The 22614-nt window shown below is 39.9% G+C and overlaps 1 protein-coding gene across 1 annotated transcript; it reads left to right on the forward strand.

The window, feature by feature from the left end:
* The first annotated feature begins 2202 nt into the window (after positions 1-2202).
* LOC149181688 (uncharacterized) lies at positions 2203-2607 on the forward strand. Its single transcript, XM_089414290.1, has one exon. The coding sequence runs from the start codon at positions 2203-2205 to the stop codon at positions 2605-2607; it is 405 nt and encodes a 134-aa protein (XP_089270416.1).
* Positions 2608-22614: the final 20007 nt, after the last annotated feature.

The raw sequence follows: 22614 nt of genomic DNA on the forward strand, positions 1-22614 counted from the left end.
CCTGGGGAGGGAATGGTATTTTGACACCCTACTCCAGGTCCTGAGCATAGTGGCTTAATTTAGACATTTTACTCTCACCAACTTGCATGAACAAATATTCAAATAAAATGGGTGGAGGAAGAGCCCCAAAGAAGGGAGGATGGGATTTTGAAAGGAATACTTATATCAAGAAAATCATCGCAAAAGCTGAATCTTAGGCATCTTCTCGTGCTACTGTAAGGCTAGGTACTCAAGAAAAATCTAAGGGACAATCTGTAGAACAACCAGTGCTATCTATAGTACCCCCTATTGATTCAACACAACAAACCCTTCCAGCAGCAGAAGAGGTATGCAGCAGTGTACCTGATGAAGGAGTACCGCTGCTGGTAACAGAGGAAGAAGAAGTCGCAAGCAGAAGATCTGAGGGACCAGCCCATTCCAGTAGGAGGGAAGAAGTTGCAGAGAATGGGTCTGAAAAATCAAGCCATTGTGACAGGGAGGAAGAAGTTGTAGGGGTATTCATATCACCAAGGGATAAAGGGAGTGATGTTAAAGAAACTCAAAATTCTATGATAAGATCCCCTCCATCATTCCCTGCAGAAACTGCTGAAATCCCTAGTGATTATTGGAGGGTATTCATGGAACCCACAACCTCTACTATAACTTCCTAATTGATGATCTTGGGACTGGTGCACCAATGAAGCCCATTCCTTTGACAACTTTACCTAGCTTTCATGGGTTGGCTTTTGAAGATCCTGACACATTCCTGTTTGAATTTGATATTTTGTGTTGAGGATATGATTACATAACCGATGCTCAGAAATTGAAAATATTCCTTGCTACATTAAAAGGGATAGCCCTACAATGGTTTATTGGTCTAGGAGGAAAGACTATCTCCACATGGGATGGTATGAAAACCTCTTTTTTGGAGAAGTATCAGGATTAATGCAAATTTTGGGATATTAAGGAAGAATTTTTCAAGTTCATGCAGAAATAAGACGAGAACATGGAGGATTGTGTGGAATGTTTTAAATACACGTTACAGAGATCAAGTCATTCTACCCTGGATAAGGACATTTTGAAAATTATCCTTCTCCGGGCCTTTCGAGAAGACTCTCTGGAGCTGTTAAACATAGTAGGAAATGGAGACATATCAAAAGAGGACTTCAATACCATCTGTGAGCTATGAATTTAGCGCTCGAGGGGATTTGCAAGGAATAAATAGGGAATTCGGTCAACAAAAGTATCTGGTGGGGGTGTCACGAAGGCAGAAATTGGAAATCTGTTGGATAACTTAAGGACTGATATCCTGAGTACCCTGTCTTCACACATGGATACATTACAAGTAAAACAAAAATAGATGGAATTGGAAAGGACAATGTCTATATTTTGCCCGAAATGCATAAAAAAACATCCACAGAGTGAATTTCCATTGAACTCTGTAGAAGAATGTGCAATCTGTGAGCTGAGTCATGCAACCAGTTCATGCTGCCAGGATTGAAAGTGATTTTTCAAGGGGCGGGTGAAGAGATGGACCAGTTGCATTTTATGGAATCCAAAAAGCCATGGCAACCTCGACCACCAAATGTAAATCAAGGTATATGTCCAGATCCATCTCAGTATTTCAATAATTTTAATATGGGTCCTCAGTCTATGCCTTATCCACCTATGTGGCCCCAATATCAGTTTCCACCCTGGCAGCAGTGGGCTCCTCAAACTAGTTCAAATTCTTCATGGACTTCGAACTGGCATGGACCCTCTCCTCCTAGGCAGTTTCCTTAGTCAATACCACAACAACTACTTCAGTTTCCCTCTAATATGCCTCCTGGTAATCATCCTGTTCGTCCTCAACTTCCTATCCAACCCAATCTGAATCCTAACAATAAAGGGGCTCAACAAGCTGATACCCTCAACCTACCTTCATACAACATCTCCACCGCAGAACTTTATGAGATGAATTTGAGATCCAGGCGGGTAGTAGATGCTCAACCCTCACCTGTTATTATTGAACAAGTTGGTAGTGAGGCGAAAGAACCAATTGAAGAGGAATCAAACCAAGTTAGTAAAAATCAGACATCTCCTCAACCGCTAATTACTCAAGAACACCGAGCTGACCCGCCTTATCTAGAAAGATTGGCCTTGAGTAAATAGATCCCTCAAGCTGAGTTTGACTTGTTAGGGGAGTTACAAAATCTATTTGTCAAGATCCCCCTGTTACAAGCTATGAGGGACGTACCTATATATGAAAAAACTCTCAGAGAATATTGTGCTAAAAAGCCTAGAAAGAAATCAAGGGACCCACTCACCATTCATGTGATGGGAAAGCTATCAGATTTTATGATGGGAAAAGCTATGCCTGTGAAATATGGGGATCCCAGGAACCCAATTCTAACTGTACAAATTAATGGAGTAGAAATTCCAAATGTGCTGGTAGATTTGGGTGCTGCCATAAATGTCATTACTGCTGAAGCTATGCATGCACTGGGTCTTCGAAACTTGAAACATACACCTACTATGTTAGAGCTAGCAGATCGATCTACAGTCAAGCCGGTAGGGAAGTTGGAGGACATTACAATCTCAGTTGATTCATGGCATTACCCTGTGGATTTCCTAGTGTTGCAAAGGTAATCCCCAGTAGGTGGCCATCCCCTGATTATGGGAAGACCATGGTTGGAAACTGCAGATGCTTACATTGGGTGTCGTTCTGGGCATATGGTTATCTCAAATGGGCAGGTTACTAAAAACCTTGTGTTATACCCTCCTACAGAACCTAGCTCATTAGTGAAGCCAACTAGCCGCAAGAAACCTCTACCAAGGGAAGAGTTTGAAACTGAAGATGAGGAATTAAGACCATTATTTACTATTGGACAAGCCCTCCAGCTGAAAATAGAAATAGAAGATGACACAATTACCACTTTCATTAGTGATCCCTGTTCTGTTTCAGATTCGAATCAACTAATTCTAGAATCCATCTTGAGCTATGAAATGCAGGAAAATATTGAAACAACAAATGGATTTGAGGAATTGCCCACAACTGTGTCCCATGACAGTATTTCTGTAGAGATAGAGCCTAGGAAGACCCTGAATATTAATCCAGATCTGTCAGAATTCCAGACAAAACAGCTCCTAGATGCTCTCCAAAAACACAAATAATCCTTCGCCTGGGACTATACAGACATGAAAGGGATTCCTACCAATTTATGTACCCATCATATATACACCAAAGAGGATTTTCATCCTATAAGACAAACATAGAGGAGAATGAACCTCGCTCTGAAAAACATTGTCAAGGAAGAACTTCAAAAGCTACTGGATGTAGGATTTATTTACCCAATTTCGGACAGCTAATGTGTTTCCCCGTTGTTGATTGTTCCCAAGAAAAATGGTAAATGGCAGATATGTGTGGATTACAGAGAATTAAATAAGGCAACACAGAAATACCATTTTCCATTACCATTCATTGATCAAGTCTTGGATACTTTGGCTGGGAAGAAGTTCTTCTCCTTCCTGGATGGATTTAGTGGGTATAACCAAATCCAGATAGCTCCCGAGGATCAAGATAAAACCACTTTCATGTGCCCTTGGGGAACTTTCGCATACCGGGTCCTTCCATTTGGTCTCTGTAATGCGCTTGCAACATTCCAAAGGGCAATTTTAGGGATTTTCTCTGATCTGGTAGATGACAGTGTTGAGATTTATATGGACGATTTTACTCCATATGGGGACTCATTCGAAGAAGGGCTGGAAAATCTAGAAAAAGTTCTTGAAAGATGTAAACGGGCGCATGTCTCTTTGAGTACAGTAAAATTCCACATGATGATGGAAGAAGGAATAGTCTTGGGACATTTACTTTCAGCTGCTGGAATTCGAATGGATCCAGCTAAGATAAAGGTAATATTGCACTTCCCAATACCCAAAACACCCACATAGGTACGTAGCTTTATCGGTTGTGCTAGATATTATAGGCGCTTTATAATTTTTTTTGCTAAGATAGCACATCCACTTTTTCAATTGTTGACAAAAGATGCAGATTTTGTGTGGACAAATGATTGTGATGCAGCCTTTGTGAAAATTAAGGAACTTGTCTGTAGAGCTCCGATCCTTCGAGGGCCGGACTGAACATTACTGTTTCATATTCATGTTGAAGGCCTCTGAGACAACAATTGGGGCAATTTTGGGATATCAAGTGGACAAGATGCCATATGTAGTTTACTATGTTAGTAAAACCTTGGCTTCTGTCGAATTAAACTACACAGTGAGTGGAAAATAATTTCTTGTTGTCATCTATGCCATCAACAAGTTTCGACATTATATTACCAGGTATCCCACCTTTGTACGCATTGATCACACAACAATCAGGCATCTAATGAATAAACCCATTACTCTTGGTTTTATTATGAGATGGCTGTTGTTACTTCAAGAATTTGACATTACCATAGTAGATAAACTAGGAAAGGACAATGTGGTTCCTGATTTTTTGTCTAGACTAGATAATAATGCTGAAGGTACACCCATAGAAGATAGTTTTCCAGATGAGCATCTCTTTGCAATTTCTGCTAACACTTCGTGGTATGCAGATATTGCTAACTATCTTGCTACAGGGAAGGTACCTCGTCACTTGTCATACAGGGAACAACGAAAAATTATTCATCATAGTACCTGATATTCATGGATGGCAGGGTACCTTTTTCACACAGGGGTTGATCAACAAATTTGGCGCTATGTATCTAAGGATGACATCTATGAGATATTGAAGGCTGCCCATGATGGCCCTTGTGGAGGACATTTTGCAGATAAAAGAACAGGCCACAAGGTGCTGCAAATGGGATATTACTGGCCTTCCATCTTTCGTGATGCTCGTGACTATGTCCAAAGATGTGACAATTGTCAATGCATGGGGCAGCCTGGAAAATCGGATGAGATGCCATTGCAGCCCCAGGTAGTCCTCAAACCTTTTGAGAAGTGGGCAATTGATTTTGTTGGATATTTTAACCCACTTTCTCATCAAAAGGTTCACATTCTGGTCTACATTGATTATGTGACTAAGTGGGTGGAAGCCAAGGTTGTTGCGAGAGCAACAAAACAAGTGTTTGTAGATTTTCTTTTTCAAGAGATTTTTTCTCGATATGGTACTGTTGTGCCCTACAACAACCCCCCATTTCATAATATTTTTATCACAAACAATTAACATATGAAATGGGTCCCTTTTAAAATTTTAAATTGGCATTAATGAATTTGTTCGAAAAAGGTATGATAATCAAATGAATTTGTGAATAAAAGCCTTTTTGAACAAATAATAAGCAATTTTTGGTTAAGTCCGAAAAAGCAATCGCAAGATCGTTTGCTACCTTGGTTCTTTCCGATGCGATATCGCTATCGGCCATCGGCGATAGCCAATGCACACACAGAAAAAGCACATGCCTTTTCCCCGATGCGACACGATATCGGTGATCAACTATCGGCGCTGCTTCTTATGAAAAGCGTTTTAAGCCTCGACCCGATGCGATATCGCTATCGGTAGTCGGCAGAATCCCATACATCTTCATAAGACGTTCAGATCTTTTCCCGATGCGATGTGATATCGCTATCGGTAGTCGGTAAATCAATTGATATACATTTAGGGATTATGTTCGCACGCTAAATATGATGCAATGTCGCAATCGGCATTCGCCAAGATCTCTCCCAAATGATAATGTCACTCACACCCCCGATGCGATGCGATGACCCTTAATGATGACCAGAAGTCCTAAAAGGTGATTATTTCAAAGCTTTAAAGTTATATTTAAATCCGATTTGACAAAAGCACAGATTTCAAAATGCCGTTAAATAAAGGGATAAGGTAATGCATGCGTATTTAAAGCTTTTCCCTTTCGAATTAACGAACAATTACGATTAGACCTTTGAAAAAATCTGTTGCACGCTTCAAGGGGTCATTCGGTTTAATAACTTAAGTAATGGTCATTTATGGAGCTGCAGGCTGTAAAATCACCATCATTGCATCTGCGGTGCCTTCTCAAATCATTAGATCCGCAGCCACTTTTAGAAATAATCTCACCACGCTTCAAATAATATATCTATCCCGTTATAGATCATCATTGTTATTTCCTTGTTACGATTTCTCTTGCATTTGTGTAGAATTCAACCGTCGAGAGAAGTCTGAACATGATGGGAAAGAAATTCAAGAAGGTGGCAGGTTCTACTGCGACACCTGTCCCAGGCCAAGCTACTATGTTTTCAAAGAAAGGCTTAATCTCAGACACTACATGCACTGGTCTTCCTAGCACTACATGGCAAGGTACATACAATTTGCTAGAGGCAGAGCAACCAGAAAAGACAGTAACTGAGGCTAGTGTGGATGAATTAAGGAAGTCCGAGGCAACTCTCAAAGATTTGGCCGACTCCTTTCTGCACAGAATAGCAGCTAGAGAAAAAGTCCTGCCTTATACTAATGTGGTACGCTGGGCAATTGAGGAAATTACCCTCACTGATAGAACCTTTCATACAAAGGATGGAAGGATTTTTGGTTCCTTCAAGCCTGATGACTTGAGAAGAATGTATCATTTGCCCGAACCTGAGCTAGTCTATAACAGAGCCTTTGTGGAGAAGTTCGCGAAAGAGAATGAATCACCATCCGAACCTCTCCGAGATTGGAGGCAGAATCCAGCTAAACACAAGCATGATATGTCGGGTAAGTACTCCAATGCTTCTTTGGCTTCACCTTATTGCTATGCTGGGATTATGATGTGTAGATTGTGGGGATTACATGACTCTGCTAATATCCATATTGATATGGTTCCCTTAATGGAAGCGGCCGTCAATAGTACAATCATGGATTGGGCCACTATTCTGTCTGATAAATTGGTCATAGCTATTCGTGAGTTTAGGGCCAAAACCAGAGTCACCGAGAGGAAAATCCCACCCTTCTATTACTCTGCCTACATTATGGATACCCTTTGTTTTAATTCTGAATTTCCTGTCCTTGGTTGGAGATGGACCACCCATGACCCAACACCCATTCACTTGTACCATCGGAAATTATGGAAACCTTCTCACAAAGACCATTTGTATCAAATTTGCAATGGTTTCATGGTCCCCGTTCACTATTCTATTTTTGACAGACCTATCCCAAGAATTTCCTATGAAGCTTCTTTTGACCTACTAGCCGTAGCCCATTGGTTCGGCGAAGAGCATTTTACTTATATTAGAGTTTTTGGAAGCAAGGCTAGGCCACATGTCCTCCCCCTGTACATCCCAGATAAATTATTAGCCCGGGAAATCTCCTACCAGATTATGTCTGAGGGTGTCACACAAACTCTCAAAGAGGAGAAAAAGAGAGGATGACCCTCTTTTCCTTTAAGAATTGGAGTTTATACGCTGCTAAATTACAAGCATGCAGAAAAGGAAGCAGCAAAACTCCAAATGATATCCCTGGCTTCTACTCCAAACAGACTCTATGATCCAAAAAAGACTGCTTTCATTGCCTTGGAATAGGCCAAACTGTCAAAGGTTGTCCATCAGGAGGATCAGTTTGACGACCTGTTCATGAGTGCCGATTCAATAAGCCAAGTCAAACAACTTGCTGCATTGAGATATGAAGATGAGGAGTTAACTGAATTTAATAAACTTAGAAAGCAAAGGTTGCAAACTTTGCCTCTAGATTTAGTATCCACAACCCCAACATCCTCCTCAAGCGAGCCTGGTCAGCAGCAAATACACCTATCTCCTGTTACAACTAAAGAGTATGATAAACAACAGGAGGAAAGGCAAAACAAGCTGCAAGCAGACAAGCATAAAAGGGAGCAGATAGAAAGGCAGCAAAAGGCACAAAAGGATCAAGAGCAAAGAAAACAAAAGGAGTTAGAAGAACAGAGGAAAAGAGAAGAAGAAGAGAAAGCAAAGAAAGAACTGGAAGATAGGCAGAAAAGGGAATTGGAGGAACAACAACAAAGAGCACAAGAGGAGCAACAGCGGAAGGCATTCGAGGAACAGCAGAGGATTGAACGAGAGAAAGAACAGAGTAAAGCCCACACAGAACAAAGTGAGCAAATCTCTACTGATCCTGAATTGATTAAAGAATGGAACCAATTCGATTCCATTATAAGTGGTAAGGAAGCCTCCAAAGACTCGGACGCCTCTAAAACAAATAATGCTCCCGATACTACTTCTTCTCCGGTTCTAGAAGGAACCAGCGGCCCACCCATGGTACAGAATGTTGAGGTAATCACTCAAGACCCATCCGATCAAATTGATCTTCAGGTGGAGGAAATTCCTCCCCTAGACATTTTCTACAGTCCAAAGCATAGAGCTGTTGTAAGGCGCTCTAGGAAAAGATGAAGGCTTGATCAACCTTCTATTTCACCTGAGCAAACAGTCACGGGCAATGTGGTCTGGAAGGGAGAATTAGATCCCTCTGAAGATCTGACAAAGCTATCGCAATTTGCGGGAGCTTATTCAGCGGCAACTATTGACAAAGCATCCGAAGTAAGTCTTCTTTTGAAGACTAAAGAGCATGAGATATACGCATTGCAAGCAGAAGTGATAGAGGCAAGAAATAAGGCAGCGCAGTTAGAAGAACAGTTGCTGGCTCAGCAGCGAGAAAATAATTCGTTAACCCAGCAGCTGCTAATCGAAAAACAGAGGATAGACCAAAGTGGCATTCAGAAAGCACAAGAATTATCAGAGGCATTATCTTAGTTAAAGGCATCAAATGAGCTGATGATGAAAGCTAAAGACGAGCAAATAATTCAGCTATCAGCACAGCTCGAAGGTATCAAGGGCGCCCAGAGTATTGATGATTTCAGAACAGAGGCAACTCGAATTAATAACGCATTGATATCTCAAATCAGGCTCTTGTGCCAACAACTTGTTGACGCTGAATCACTTTGTGAGACATCTACAGCAGTGTGTGAACAAATAGAGAAAGCCAGGAATAAGTTGGATCAGGTTGAAGATGATATAACAGAATATATTGAATGGCAAGACACTCCAGAAGGGAAAGCATCAAACTTGTCCCGAATCCATGTAACATACAAGGACATACTCTTCATGGAATGGAACACACAGGTGATGAAAGCAGAAAGGGCAGCCTCAAGATGCAAAATGATTGCCAGCAACATGATCAATCTAGTCAATGATACATTGTATCTGGCAAACATGATTTCCCAATGCACACCTGGAAACATAACAACAGCAAACATGCTGGAGCACAGGAATTACCCTGATCTGGAGAAACAAGGGCGGTTAATTGCTGGAGTAAATATCTTGACCGCCGACGCATACTGGCTCTTTCTGATTAAACCACATTCTCAAAGGTCGGCTCTTAACTGTCTAACAGATGCTCTCCGATACCTGATTGCCGACATTCAAGATGCCACATATGATGCACAGCTGACTTCACGCCTCAATACTCCACCAGAAGTAGAGCCAATGCTGGCGATATGTCAGCGAAGGAGTAAAGGCAAAGAGACCTCTGAATGAAGCATCGCCGCCGACTGCCAAATCACCAGAATACAAGATGATGTTTGTTAATGCCAATTTAGTAGCTTTCAGTTTTAGATATTTAGATATTTAGATTAGCATAGTATTTATAGATCCTTTCATTGTTTTGGAAAGGGTCGTAAAATTTTGTAAAAGATTTAAAGGCTGAAGTTTGCACTATTGTGCTTCAGTCTATATTCTTTTTTGAAACTCGACCATTGGTTCTTAATTTTGCTTAGAAGGCTGTTTTAAGTAAATTGTGCACTACTGTCGTTTGCTTGGAATGCTTTCTGGTTTGAAGGAAGGACCGCGACATAGTGATTAATATACTGGATTGGTCAAACAGCTTACATGGTACTATTATCTGTATATGTTCTCTTTTCTATTATATGAATTGCTGTGTTATTATTTTTTCTATTGTTGAATACATGTATGCAATATAACAGCAAGTCTTCATTTCATATCACTATTGAATGTTTTGTGATTTGTTATCTCTCTTACTCATGCGTGTAACAATAATATAAATGACTGAGTGCAGTAATTCGCTATTATCGCTCTGCATAACTAATTATGCAGAGCAATCTTAAATGATTTAAACATTTATGCTTATTGTTAGTGTCATCTATATGCCTGCCATTAAGCCTAGATTATCAAACGCTGCATTCTACGAATCGATAAGTCCCGGGATTAGCTTATAGTTATTATATTTCTTTTGTAGTTTAGTTATTTATTTATTATCACCTTATATCGTAAATCATTCATCCATCCCGTTTACTTATAATCTTTGGGAAACTGGTCCCATTATCCCCAGTCGGAGCCACTATTCCAAACGGAAAAGGAGCTGCACTAAGTTCCGGACTAGGTGGTTTCCCCGATGTTGTTGCAATGAATTTCGGGGCATCAACATTTTTGGCGCTAGAAGGAGGGCCATCGACTGTGAATGGCAAGTAGGTCCAAATCTGCAAACCATTCTAAGAGTAATTCTCCCTCCAAATCCTCTTCCCCTTCTCAATCACATGCTGGTTCTCCAGCACACAATCGAGAAAAAGAGGAATCAATCACCACTGCTCATACCCATCATATTTCAGAACATTTAAGTCTTGAATCCCCTGAAGTTCAGTCTCTTATCCATAAACTTCAGAGCTTCTCGATTTCGCCTCAGAAATCTCAAGTGTCACAAAGCAGTGTGACCTCGCAGTTAAACTTATCCCATCCACTTACCAGACTTCAGAGCGAAAAACTCGGTATTGAACCTACTGAGTTCCCTTTACCGAAAAGGAAAAAGGCTAAGAAGATTACTGAAGTATCTGATAGTGAAGATCTTTCTTCCATATCCTCCATCTCCACTCCTCCTCTGCGAAGTCAACCATCCACTCCTCCGTTACATACTGTTGTTCATCAGGGAATAAGTACTACAGCATCTCAAACTACTCACTCTTCAACAACCTCTTCTCCTCAGTCATCTGGAATCCCAACAGTAGTAACAACTATTATCGCCAGCATAATGGCAGATCCATGGACTACACCAGGTGCAGTCAATATGCCCGCACCATTGCATGATCTACCTGATGCTCCCGAAAAGTGGTTGCCTAAATTTAATCCAGATAACGGAACACAAGCTGAAGAACATATTAACAATTTCATGTTAGCAGTTAATTTAAAAGGAGTGACAGAACAAGATGTTGTTGTCAGGCTTTTCCCTTATACCCTGCAAGGATCGGCAGGATCCTGGTACTTCTCTTTACCTTCTGGTTCTATTACCAGCTGGACCACATGCCAAGAGTAGTTCCTTACCAAATATGGAGATGACAGGTCTCTAGCCACTTTAATAAATGACCTCTCCAATTTGAGAACAGAGCATAGGGAACCAATAAAGGAGTTTAATGCTCGATTCAACAAACTCCTAAATAAAATCCCCACCGCTTCGAAACCAAGTGAACAAATTAGGAGCGAATGGTATATTACTGCCCTTCCTTCCAACATAGCCATTTTTGTTGACAGGGCTGGCAAACCTACCTTAACTGAAAATATGAAGGAAGCACTTGCCGTTGAAAAGCGTATTAATGCTCTAGAGAAGAAAGCAGCCTTAGAAGATAGAAAATCCAAAAATGTTTCATTTAAAGAAGATTCTAAGAAAAAGACCCCAAAGGACCCATACGACATGAAAGGTTTACAAAAAGTCCTCAAAACATTGTCTAATGAAATGGTTGAGATTAAAAAATAGGTGGCTGAAACTTCAAACAAAATACCATTTAGAACCTTCAAGAAAACTGAAACAAAGCCACCCAATGTTATATTTAATGCAGACTCAGAACAGGATGAAGAGGAAGAGGAATCAACTTCTCAAACAGATGATGAAGAAGAAGTAGTTGAATGTCACGGCATGTGGGATTTTATACTCCCAAACTCTGACACTGAGAATCAAGAAGAAGCATTTCCTATTACTACAAGAAGTAAAATTGCTTCTGAACCTACTCAAACAACTACAAAAAAGAGGAGTGCAGGTGCTGCCACACCAAAAGAAAAAGTTCTTCCCAAAAAGTCTCCGGTAGCAGCCCCTCAAAACCAGCCTCCAAATTCTAATTCTCCTACAACATCTAAGACACTAGTGGTATCTGACTCCATGGAGTATAATATTGTTGATGATATGAAAAAGACTAAGGAAAACATAACCATGTTTGAACTAAGTAAGTTAAAACATCAGCAGAAATTACTCCTAAGAGAATTTAATGCTGTCCCCTCTTCCCCTCTTCCCAGTTCAAAAGCTGCTAATGATTCAGGACAACCCCCTCCAGATATGGTCGAAGCTACCGATTCGGTTCTGATCGGAGATAGATCCAATTCTCATACCCCACCTTTCTTGCTCACTTATGAAATCTATAATCGAAATCTGCATAACTGTTTAATCGATTCAGGGGCTTCATCTAATATTATGCCAGCTTCAGTTTGTTCTAAACTGAACATAGAACCCCAGAAGTCCGTTATTCACATTGTGCAGTTAGACAGAACCAAAGTACAGGTTATAGGAGAAATTAATTCCGTAACCATCAGGTTGTCTGCTGATCCCAGAATAGTACAGAGAATAGATATTTTGATAGCTGACATACCTGAATTCTATGGCTTAATTTTGAGCAGGGATTGGTCTGAAAAACTCCATGGATACATTTCCACGGATTGGTCACATATGTGGCTCCCCTACAAGGGTAAGCCAAATCAAATAAGGATCGACCGTGAGAAACACATGACCCATACAGTAACCGATTTCGAACAAGAAAACCAGCCTGTGGCCTTCAACAACAACATTTTGGGAAATTATTCCTCAGAATCATTCTTTGGCAACTTTGTTGCCCAATCTTCCCTTTTTTTAGTTAACCATTGTACATCTCAGGTAGAAAATTTTTCACAAACCAATTTATCCAAATGCTTCAATGAAAATCAAAAGGATGTAAATACTTTTGTTAATTCTCCTTTATTTTGGTCTTTGTATTTTGATGGCTCTAAGTCCAGCGAGGGCTCAGGAGCAGGTTGCATTTTGGTTAGTCCGCAAGGCGAAAAGACGATGCTTTCCTGTAGATTAGAATTTGAATGCACCAATAACATGGCCGAATACGAAGCTCTAGTGCAGGGATTATATAAGGCAATTGACCTTAAAGTCCAATATATAAAAGTATTCGGCGATAGTGAGATCATTGTTAAGCAGGTAAGGAATACAATTCATTGCCTTTCAAGTCACCTTAAGCATTATCAATCGCTAGTGCAAGATCTTACTTCGCATTTCTCAGCATTCAACATTTCTTCAATTCCAAGATCACAAAACTCAGCAGCTGATTTACTAGCCAACGTAGCTTCCAAACTTCTCCCTTCCGAAGACTATAGTCTTGATAGATTTTCTATAGAATTAATTTTTAGACCTTCAGTTCCCGATAACATCACCAACTGGAGGGTTTTCAACCATGACGAGGACATCTTGCAATTCTTAACCTCTGAAAAGTCTTATGACAATCAAATCATTGAAGAAGATGAGCATGATTCTCAAATGAAAGAAACATCTCAAGATAACGCAATTCCTAAGCCCGTAGTAAAGCTCGAAGACCTTTATGACATTAAAGACAGGTTCAAACCTGTAATTAATGCAAAACTCCAAAGCTCTACTCTTAGGTTTGAATTGATTAATTTGGGAACAGATCAAGCTCCTCAAAATATCAACTTAGGATTAGGACTTTCTATAGAAGAAAAGGAAGCATTCATCAAACTCTTAAGGAAAAACAAGCAAGTTTTTGCTTGGAAGTATGACGACCTCAAGACATATGATACATCTATCATACAACATACTATTCCTATGCTTCCCAATCAAAAACCGATCCAGCAGAAGTTAAGAAAAATTCATCCGAATTTGGAGAGCCAGATAAAGTCGGAACTTAATAAGCTCTTAAAAGCTAAGATTATCTTCCCTGTCCGACACTCAAACTGGGTCTCTAATATGGTACCAGTCAGGAAGAAAAACGGCGACATCCGAATCTGTATTGATTTCAGAAACTTGAATAAGGCAAGCTTAAAAGATAATTTCCCACTGCCTACCATGGAACAAATCCTCCAATCGGTAGCAGGATCTGAATTGATGTCCTTTCTCGACGGTTTCTCAGGATATAATCAAGTGCTGGTTCATCCTGATGACCAATTAAAAACCACATTCAGAACAAAATGGGGGACTTATGCATATCAAAAGATGCCTTTTGGACTCATAAATGCAGGAGCAACATTCCAAAGAGCTATGGATACAGCCTTTAGAGGGTTAATTAATCGAACAGTAGTCGTCTACCTCGATGATATTACTGTATATTCTAAGAAGAGATATAATCACTTGCATGATTTAAATCAGATTTTTCAACGATGCAAAACATATGGTATCTCTCTTAACCCGAAAAAGTCTTTCTTTGCTCTTAACCAGGGTAAACTTTTAGGGTTTATTGTATCTAAGGATGGCATTTATGTAGATCCTGATCGAATTAAGGAAATTTCTGAAATTCCTTTTCTACACAACAAAAAATCGATGCAGTCGTTTTTAGGACAGATTAATTTCGTTAAACGATTTGTTCCAGATTTTTCATAGATTGTACTACCACTACAAACGATGATTAAAAAGAATTCAACCTTCAGATGGGGATTAGAAGAAAAGCAAGCTTTTAATGACATTAAGCAATCAATAATCAATGTCCCAGCTCTGAATACTCCAAATCTTTCTAATCATTTTACATTATATACCATTGCATCCGACTTATCTTACGCAGCAGTGCTCACCCAGTTGAATGATGACAATTTGGAAGCGCCCATCTCGTTCTTCAGTTCAAACTTTCAAGGCGCCGAATTGAACTATTCCGATATTGAGAAACAAGCTTTTGCTGTCTTTAAAGCAGTCAAACATTATTGACCCTTTCTTTTAAAAACCCATACTAAAGTGATAGTTCCTTTCTCAGCAGTTAGGCAATTATTAATCCAAAAGGAATTGGGTGAAAAGAGGGCAAATTGGGTCGCAGCTCTCCAAGAATATGATCTAGAAATAAAACCAGCAAAGTTTGTTAAAGGTCAAGGTTTTTGCAGGATATTAGCAGGAGCATCAAACATTCCGGAATCAAGTGATACAGAGCAAACCCAAGAAGTTAATCAGCTAAGTATTCCCGATTCCGAATCTCAATATGCAGATCTGATCTTTTATTTAAAGAATGGTTATGCACCTACCAATCTGTCCTACAAGAACAAAAGGGCCATTAGATTGAAAGCTAAGAGTTTTTCCATTATTGATGATGTGCTCTTCAGAAGAAACTATGATTCTGTCCTATTAAGATGCCTTGAGAAACCTGAGGCTCAAAAGGTTTTGCAGGAGCTACACGACGGACCAGCAGGAGGACATTTCGGAGCTGATACAACAGCTCATAAAGTCATTCATGCTGGACACTATTGGCCTACTTTGTTTAAGGACGCTCACGAATATGTAAGGAAATGCATCAAATGCTAAACTGCCAGTGGAAGACAACAAAAACCAGCTTTCCCTTTGCAACCAATCAACATTGAACAACCTTTTGAACAATGGGGATTGGACATCATTGGAGAAATTAATCCATCTTCTTCCAGGCAGCACAAATATATTCTTACAGCAACCGATTACTTTACAAAGTGGGTAGAAGCAGTTCCGTTAAAGACAACAAACTCTGAGGCGATTATTGAATTTATAGATCAATTCATCATTACCAGGTTTGGTGTTCCAAACGCTCTTGTCTTTGATAATGCTTCTTACTTCTCAGGCAATGCAATGATTGATTTCACTATCAAAAGGGGATTTAAATTAAAGTATTCTGCTAATTACTATCCTCAGGGTAATGGCCTAGCAGAATCAACTAATAAAAATCTAATCAAAATCATTAAGCGAACAATCGAAGAAAATCATAAGAACTGGCACAAATCCTTGGTATTTGCATTATGGGCGGATAGAATAACACAGAAAGCTTCCATAGGAACCTCTCCGTTTAATCTTGTCTACGGAAAAGAAGCAATCGTACCAACCAATCTTCTTCTTCCATCTCTAGCCCTAGTGCAATTTATTGACGGAACTCCTTCTTCCTCTATCCAGTTTAGATATGATCAAATTCTCAAACTTGAAGAAGAAAGGGAAAAAGCCAAGGTCACACACGCAAAACATCAGCAAGTCATTAAAGCAGCTTTTGATCTAGCCTCATCTAGTCCTAAACAATTCCAAGTCGGAGATCTAGTCCTGAAATGGGACAAAGCCCATGAAGACAAAGGTAAACACTCCAAGTTTCAGAAACTGTGGCTTGGACCATTTCAGATCTGTGAAAAAGTAGGCCATTCCACTTTTATACTGCAAAATCTATCAGGGGTGAGGGATTCTCTCCCTGTCAATGGTCTGATCTTGAAAAAATTCTTTAATTGAGGAGGTAACCCCTTCTCTTTGTAGTTTCATAGTTTTTATATAGTTTGTAGGATTTGTAGAAATAAGGATGTGGGACATCTTCCATTGACCTTTCGCTGTAATTAAAAGTTGTCTCGCCACGACACTATTAGTATTTACTTTTGGATAATAGCGTCTTAAACCAAGAGAGATCATTTCTAGGAAATTAGATATCTTTTTATTCTGAACATCACAGTCTAACCTTTGTAAACTTCACTCTGAACGAAGTTCTATGAGTCATCTTGGGTTTTCAAAATTAGTCTCCAAAGGTTATCCATATTAAAATAGGAGCTAATTCATCTTCAGCATCTTTAACTCTTAAACCTGTCATCCATTTACTCTTAAGAAGATAGTTGTTCATCCCATTCACCAAAAGTTTATGATTACTCAGAGTGTAATTCTAAAATATAAAAGATTAAAGATAAGAGGTCTTATTACAAGCCTGCTTACCATGTTCATAGGAAAATAATTTAACTGACATTACCAAAACTGCATATCAAACAGGGTAATGGCTTGAAATTTCAAGACAAGGGGTCTCATCACGAGCCAGCTTGTTCAGTTTGATTACTACCCGTGAATGGCATTGTCGTTATCTGGCCACCAAACCAGGACAATGGCTTTTATCTTAAGCAAAGAAGAAAGTGAAATTCAAAAAATGCGAAAATATCTTTTGAATTCATTCTGTTTAGTCACACTCTTAAGTGAATGGAACAATGGACAACAACATGGTTAAAAGGTAACCCTGCCGAGACTATGAATGTTTGCTGGCAGCAGAGGCTCTACCTGTGACAGAGGAGTTTATTTTAAAAAGCTGATATGGAAAAGTTTTCTATTTTACCTTTATGAACCAATAAAGACTTGTTTCAAAACTTAAAGTGCATTTATAAAAAGAGGAAGTCAAATGAAGAAGCCTGTTTTATTCAGAATCAATAGACATCTAGTTATATTAGAAATTTCCTTTCCTTTATAAAGATTCTATTTGAAAAGGTGTAAGTATATTTATTAGTCCAGAGATAACTGGTTCTACCAGTGAATCGCCAATTGTTGTGCCCTACAACAACCCCCCATTTCATAATATTTTTATCACAAACAATTAACATATGAAATGGGTCCCTTTTAAAATTTTAAATTGGCATTAATGAATTTGTTCGAAAAAGGTATGATAATCAAATGAATTTGTGAATAAAAGCCTTTTTGAACAAATAATAAGCAATTTTTGGTTAAGTCCGAAAAAGCAATCGCAAGATCGTTTGCTACCTTGGTTCTTTCCGATGCGATATCGCTATCGGCCATCGGCGATAGCCAATGCACACACAGAAAAAGCACATGCCTTTTCCCCGATGCGACACGATATCGGTGATCAACTATCGGCGCTGCTTCTTATGAAAAGCGTTTTAAGCCTCGACCCGATGCGATATCGCTATCGGTAGTCGGCAGAATCCCATACATCTTCATAAGACGTTCAGATCTTTTCCCGATGCGATGTGATATCGCTATCGGTAGTCGGTAAATCAATTGATATACATTTAGGGATTATGTTCGCACGCTAAATATGATGCAATGTCGCAATCGGCATTCGCCAAGATCTCTCCCAAATGATAATGTCACTCACACCCCCGATGCGATGCGATGACCCTTAATGATGACCAGAAGTCCTAAAAGGTGATTATTTCAAAGCTTTAAAGTTATATTTAAATCCGATTTGACAAAAGCACAGATTTCAAAATGCCGTTAAATAAAGGGATAAGGTAATGCATGCGTATTTAAAGCTTTGCCCTTTCGAATTAACGAACAATTACGATTAGACCTTTGAAAAAATCTGTTGCACGCTTCAAGGGGTCATTCGGTTTAATAACTTAAGTAATGGTCATTTATGGAGCTGCAGGCTGTAAAATCACCATCATTGCATCTGCGGTGCCTTCTCAAATCATTAGATCCGCAGCCACTTTTAGAAATAATCTCACCACGCTTCAAATAATATATCTATCCCGTTATGGATCATCATTGTTATTTCCTTGTTACGATTTCTCTTGCATTTGTGTAGGATTCAACCGTCGAGAGAAGTCTGAACATGATGGGAAAGAAATTCAAGAAGGTGGCAGGTTCTACTGCGACACCTGTCCCAGGCCAAGCTACTATGTTTTCAAAGAAAGGCTTAATCTCAGACACTACATGCACTGGTCTTCCTAGCACTACATGGCAAGGTACATACAATTTGCTAGAGGCAGAGCAACCAGAAAAGACAGTAACTGAGGCTAGTGTGGATGAATTAAGGAAGTCCGAGGCAACTCTCAAAGATTTGGCCGACTCCTTTCTGCACAGAATAGCAGCCAGAGAACAAGTCCTGCCTTATACTGATGTGGTACGCTGGGCAATTGAGGAAATTACCCTCACTGATAGAACCTTTCATACAAAGGATGGAAGGATTTTCGGTTCCTTCAAGCCTGATGACTTGAGAGGAATGTATCATTTGCCCGAACCTGAGCTAGTCTATAACAGAGCCTTTGTGGAGAAGTTCGCGAAAGAGAATGAATCACCATCTGCTAATATGCATATTGATATGGTTCCCTTAATGGAAGCGGCCGTCAATAGTACAATCATGGATTGGGCCACTATTCTGTCTGATAAATTGGTCATAGCTATTCGTGAGTTTAGGGCCAAAACCAGAGTCACCGAGAGGAAAATCCCACCCTTCTATTACTCTGCCTACATTATGGATACCCTTTGTTTTAATTCTGAATTTCCTATCCTTGGTTGGAGATGGACCACCCATGACCCAACACCCATTCACTTGTACCATCGGAAATTATGGAAACCTTCTCACAAAGACCATTTGTATCAAATTTGCAATGGTTTCATGGTCCCCGTTCACTATTCTATTTTTGACAGACCTATCCCAAGAATTTCCTATGAAGCTTCTTTTGACCTACCAGCCGTAGCCCATTGGTTCGGCGAAGAGCATTTTACTTATATTAGAGTTTTTGGAAGCAAGGCTAGGCCACATGTCCTCCCCCTGTACATCCCAGATAAATTGTTAGCCCGGGAAATCTCCTATCAGATTATGTCTGAGGGTGTCACACAAACTCTCAAAGAGGAGAAAAAGAGAGGATGGCCCTCTTTTCCTTTAAGAATTGGAGTTTACACGCTGCTAAATTACAAGCATGCAGAAAAGGAAGCAGCAAAACTCCAATTGATATCCCTGGTTTCTATTCCAAACAGACTCTATGATCCAAAAAAGACTGCTTTTATTGCCTTGGAACAGGCCAAGCTGTCGAAGGTTGTCCATCAGGAGGATCAGTTTGACGACCTGTTCATGAGTGCCGATTCAATAAGCCAAGTCAAACAACTTGCTGCATTGAGATATGAAGATGAGGAGTTAACTGAATTTAATAAACTTAGAAAGCAAAGGTTGCAAACTTTGCCTCTAGATTTATTATCCACAACCCCAACATCCTCCTCAAGCGAGCCTGGTCAGCAGCAAATACACCTATCTCCTGTTACAACTAAAGAGTATGATAAACAACAGGAGGAAAGGCAAAACAAGCTGCAAGCAGAAAAGCATAAAAGGGAGCAGATAGAAAGGCAGCAAAAGGCACAAAAGGATCAAGAGCAAAGAAAACAAAAGGAGTTAGAAGAACAGAGGAAAAGAGAAGAAGAAGAGAAAGCAAAGAAAGAACTGGAAGATAGGCAGAAAAGGGAATTGGAGGAACAGCAGCAAAGAGCACAAGAGGAGCAACAGCGGAAGGCATTCGAGGAACAGCAGAGGATTGAACGAGAGAAAGAACGGAGTAAAGCCCACACAAAACAAAGTGAGCAAATCTCTACTGATCCTGAATTGATTAAAGAATGGAACCAATTCGATTCCATTATAAGTGGTAAGGAAGCCTCCAAAGACTCGGACGCCTCTAAAACAAATAATGCTCCCGATACTACTTCTTCTCCGGTTCTAGAAGGAACCAGCGGCCCACCCATGGTACTGAATGTTGAGGTAATCACTCAAGACCCATCCGATCAAATTGATCTTCAGGTGGAGGAAATTCCTCCCCTAGACATTTTCTACAGTCCAAAGCATAGAGCCGTTGTAAGGCGCTCTAGGAAAAGACGAAGGCTTGATCAACCTTCTATTTCACCTGAGCAAACAGTCACGGACAATGTGGTCTGGAAGGGAGAATTAGATCCCTCTGAAGATCTGACAAAGCTATCGCAATTTGCGGGAGCTTATTCAGCGGCAACTATTGACAAAGCATCCGAAGTAAGTCTTCTTTTGAAGACTAAAGAGCATGAGATATACGCATTGCAAGCAGAAGTGATAGAGGCAAGAAATAAGGCAGCGCAGTTAGAAGAACAGTTGCTGGCTCAGCAGCGAGAAAATAATTCGTTAACCCAGCAGCTGCTAATCGAAAAACAGAGGATAGACCAAAGTGGCATTCAGAAAGCACAAGAATTATCAGAGGCATTATCTCAGTTAAAGGCATCGAATGAGCTGATGATGAAAGCTAAAGACGAGCAAATAATTCAGCTATCAGCACAGCTCGAAGGTATCAAGGGCGCCCAGAGTATTGATGATTTCAGAACAGAGGCAACTCGAATTAACAGCGCATTGATATCTCAAATCAGGCTCTTGTGCCAACAACTTGTTGACGCTGAATCACTTTGTGAGACATCTACAGCAGTGTGTGAACAAATAGAGAAAGCCAGGAATAAGTTGGATCAGGCTGAAGATGATATAACAGAATATATTGAATGGCAAGACACTCCAGAAGGGAAAGCAGCAAACTTGTCCCGAATCCATGTAACATACAAGGACATACTCTTCATGGAATGGAACACACAGGTGATGAAAGCAGAAAGGGCAGCCTCAAGATGCAAAATGATTGCCAGCAACATGATCAATCTAGTCAATGATACATTGTATCTGGCAAACATGATTTCCCAATGCACACCTGGAAACATAACAACAGCAAACATGCTGGAGCACAGGAATTACCCTGATCTGGAGAAACAAGGGCGGTTAATTGCTGGAGTAAATACCTTGACCGCCGACGCATACTGGCTCTTTCTGATTAAACCACATTCTCAAAGGTCGGCTCTTAACTGTCTAACAGATGCTCTCCGATACCTGATTGCCGACATTCAAGATGCCACATATGATGCACAGCTGACTTCACGCCTCAATACTCCACCAGAAGTAGAGCCAATGCTGGCGATATGTCAGCGAAGGAGTAAAGGCAAAGAGACCTCTGAATGAAGCATCGCCGCCGACTGCCAAATCACCAGAATACAAGATGATGTTTGTTAATGCCGATTTAGTAGCTTTCAGTTTTAGATATTTAGATATTTAGATTAGCATAGTATTTATAGATCCTTTCATTGTTTTGGAAAGGGTCGTAAAATTTTGTAAAAGACTTAAAGGCTGAAGTTTGCACTATTGTGCTTCAGTCTATATTCTTTTTTGAAACTCGACCATTGGTTCTTAATTTTGATTAGAAGGCTGTTTTAAGTAAATTGTGCACTACTGTCGTTTGCTTGGAATGCTTTCTGGTTTGAAGGAAGGACCGCGACATAGTGATTAATATACTGGATTGGTCAAACAGCTTACATGGTACTATTATCTGTATCTGTTCTCTTTTCTATTATATGAATTGCTGTGTTATTATTTTTGCTATTGTTGAATACATGTATGCAATATAACAGCAAGTCTTCATTTCATATCACTATTGAATGTTTTGTGATTTGTTATCTCTCTTACTCATGCGTGTAACAATAATATAAATGACTGAGTGCAGTAATTCGCTATTATCGCTCTGCATAACTAATTATGCAGAGCAATCTTAAATGATTTAAACATTTATGCTTATTGTTAGTGTCATCTATATGCTTGCCATTAAGCCTAGATTATCAAACGCTGCATTCTACGAATCGATAAGTCCCGGGATTAGCTTATAGTTATTATATTTCTTTTGTAGTTTAGTTATTTATTTATTATCACCTTATATCGTAAATCATTCATCCATCCCGTTTACTTATAATCTTTGGGAAACTGGTCCCATTATCCCCAGTCGGAGCCACTATTCCAAACGGAAAAGGAGCTGCACTAAGTTCCGGACCGGGTGGTTTCCCCGATGTTGTTGCAACGAATTTCGGGGCATCAACAGGTACTCCAAGGGAGATCATTTTAGATGGAGGGGCACAGT

This window comes from Pinus tabuliformis, chromosome 3_2 (genome assembly GCF_031772625.1).
Source record: "Pinus tabuliformis cultivar Carrire ecotype Pingquan chromosome 3_2, CPIR1, whole genome shotgun sequence".
Classification (NCBI taxonomy): Eukaryota; Viridiplantae; Streptophyta; class Pinopsida; order Pinales; family Pinaceae; genus Pinus; species Pinus tabuliformis.

Bases quoted from the DNA above. Each gene is read 5' to 3' on its own strand.
- LOC149181688 (XM_089414290.1), top strand. From the start codon at position 2,203: ATGAGGGACGTACCTATATATGAAAAAACTCTCAGAGAATATTGTGCT.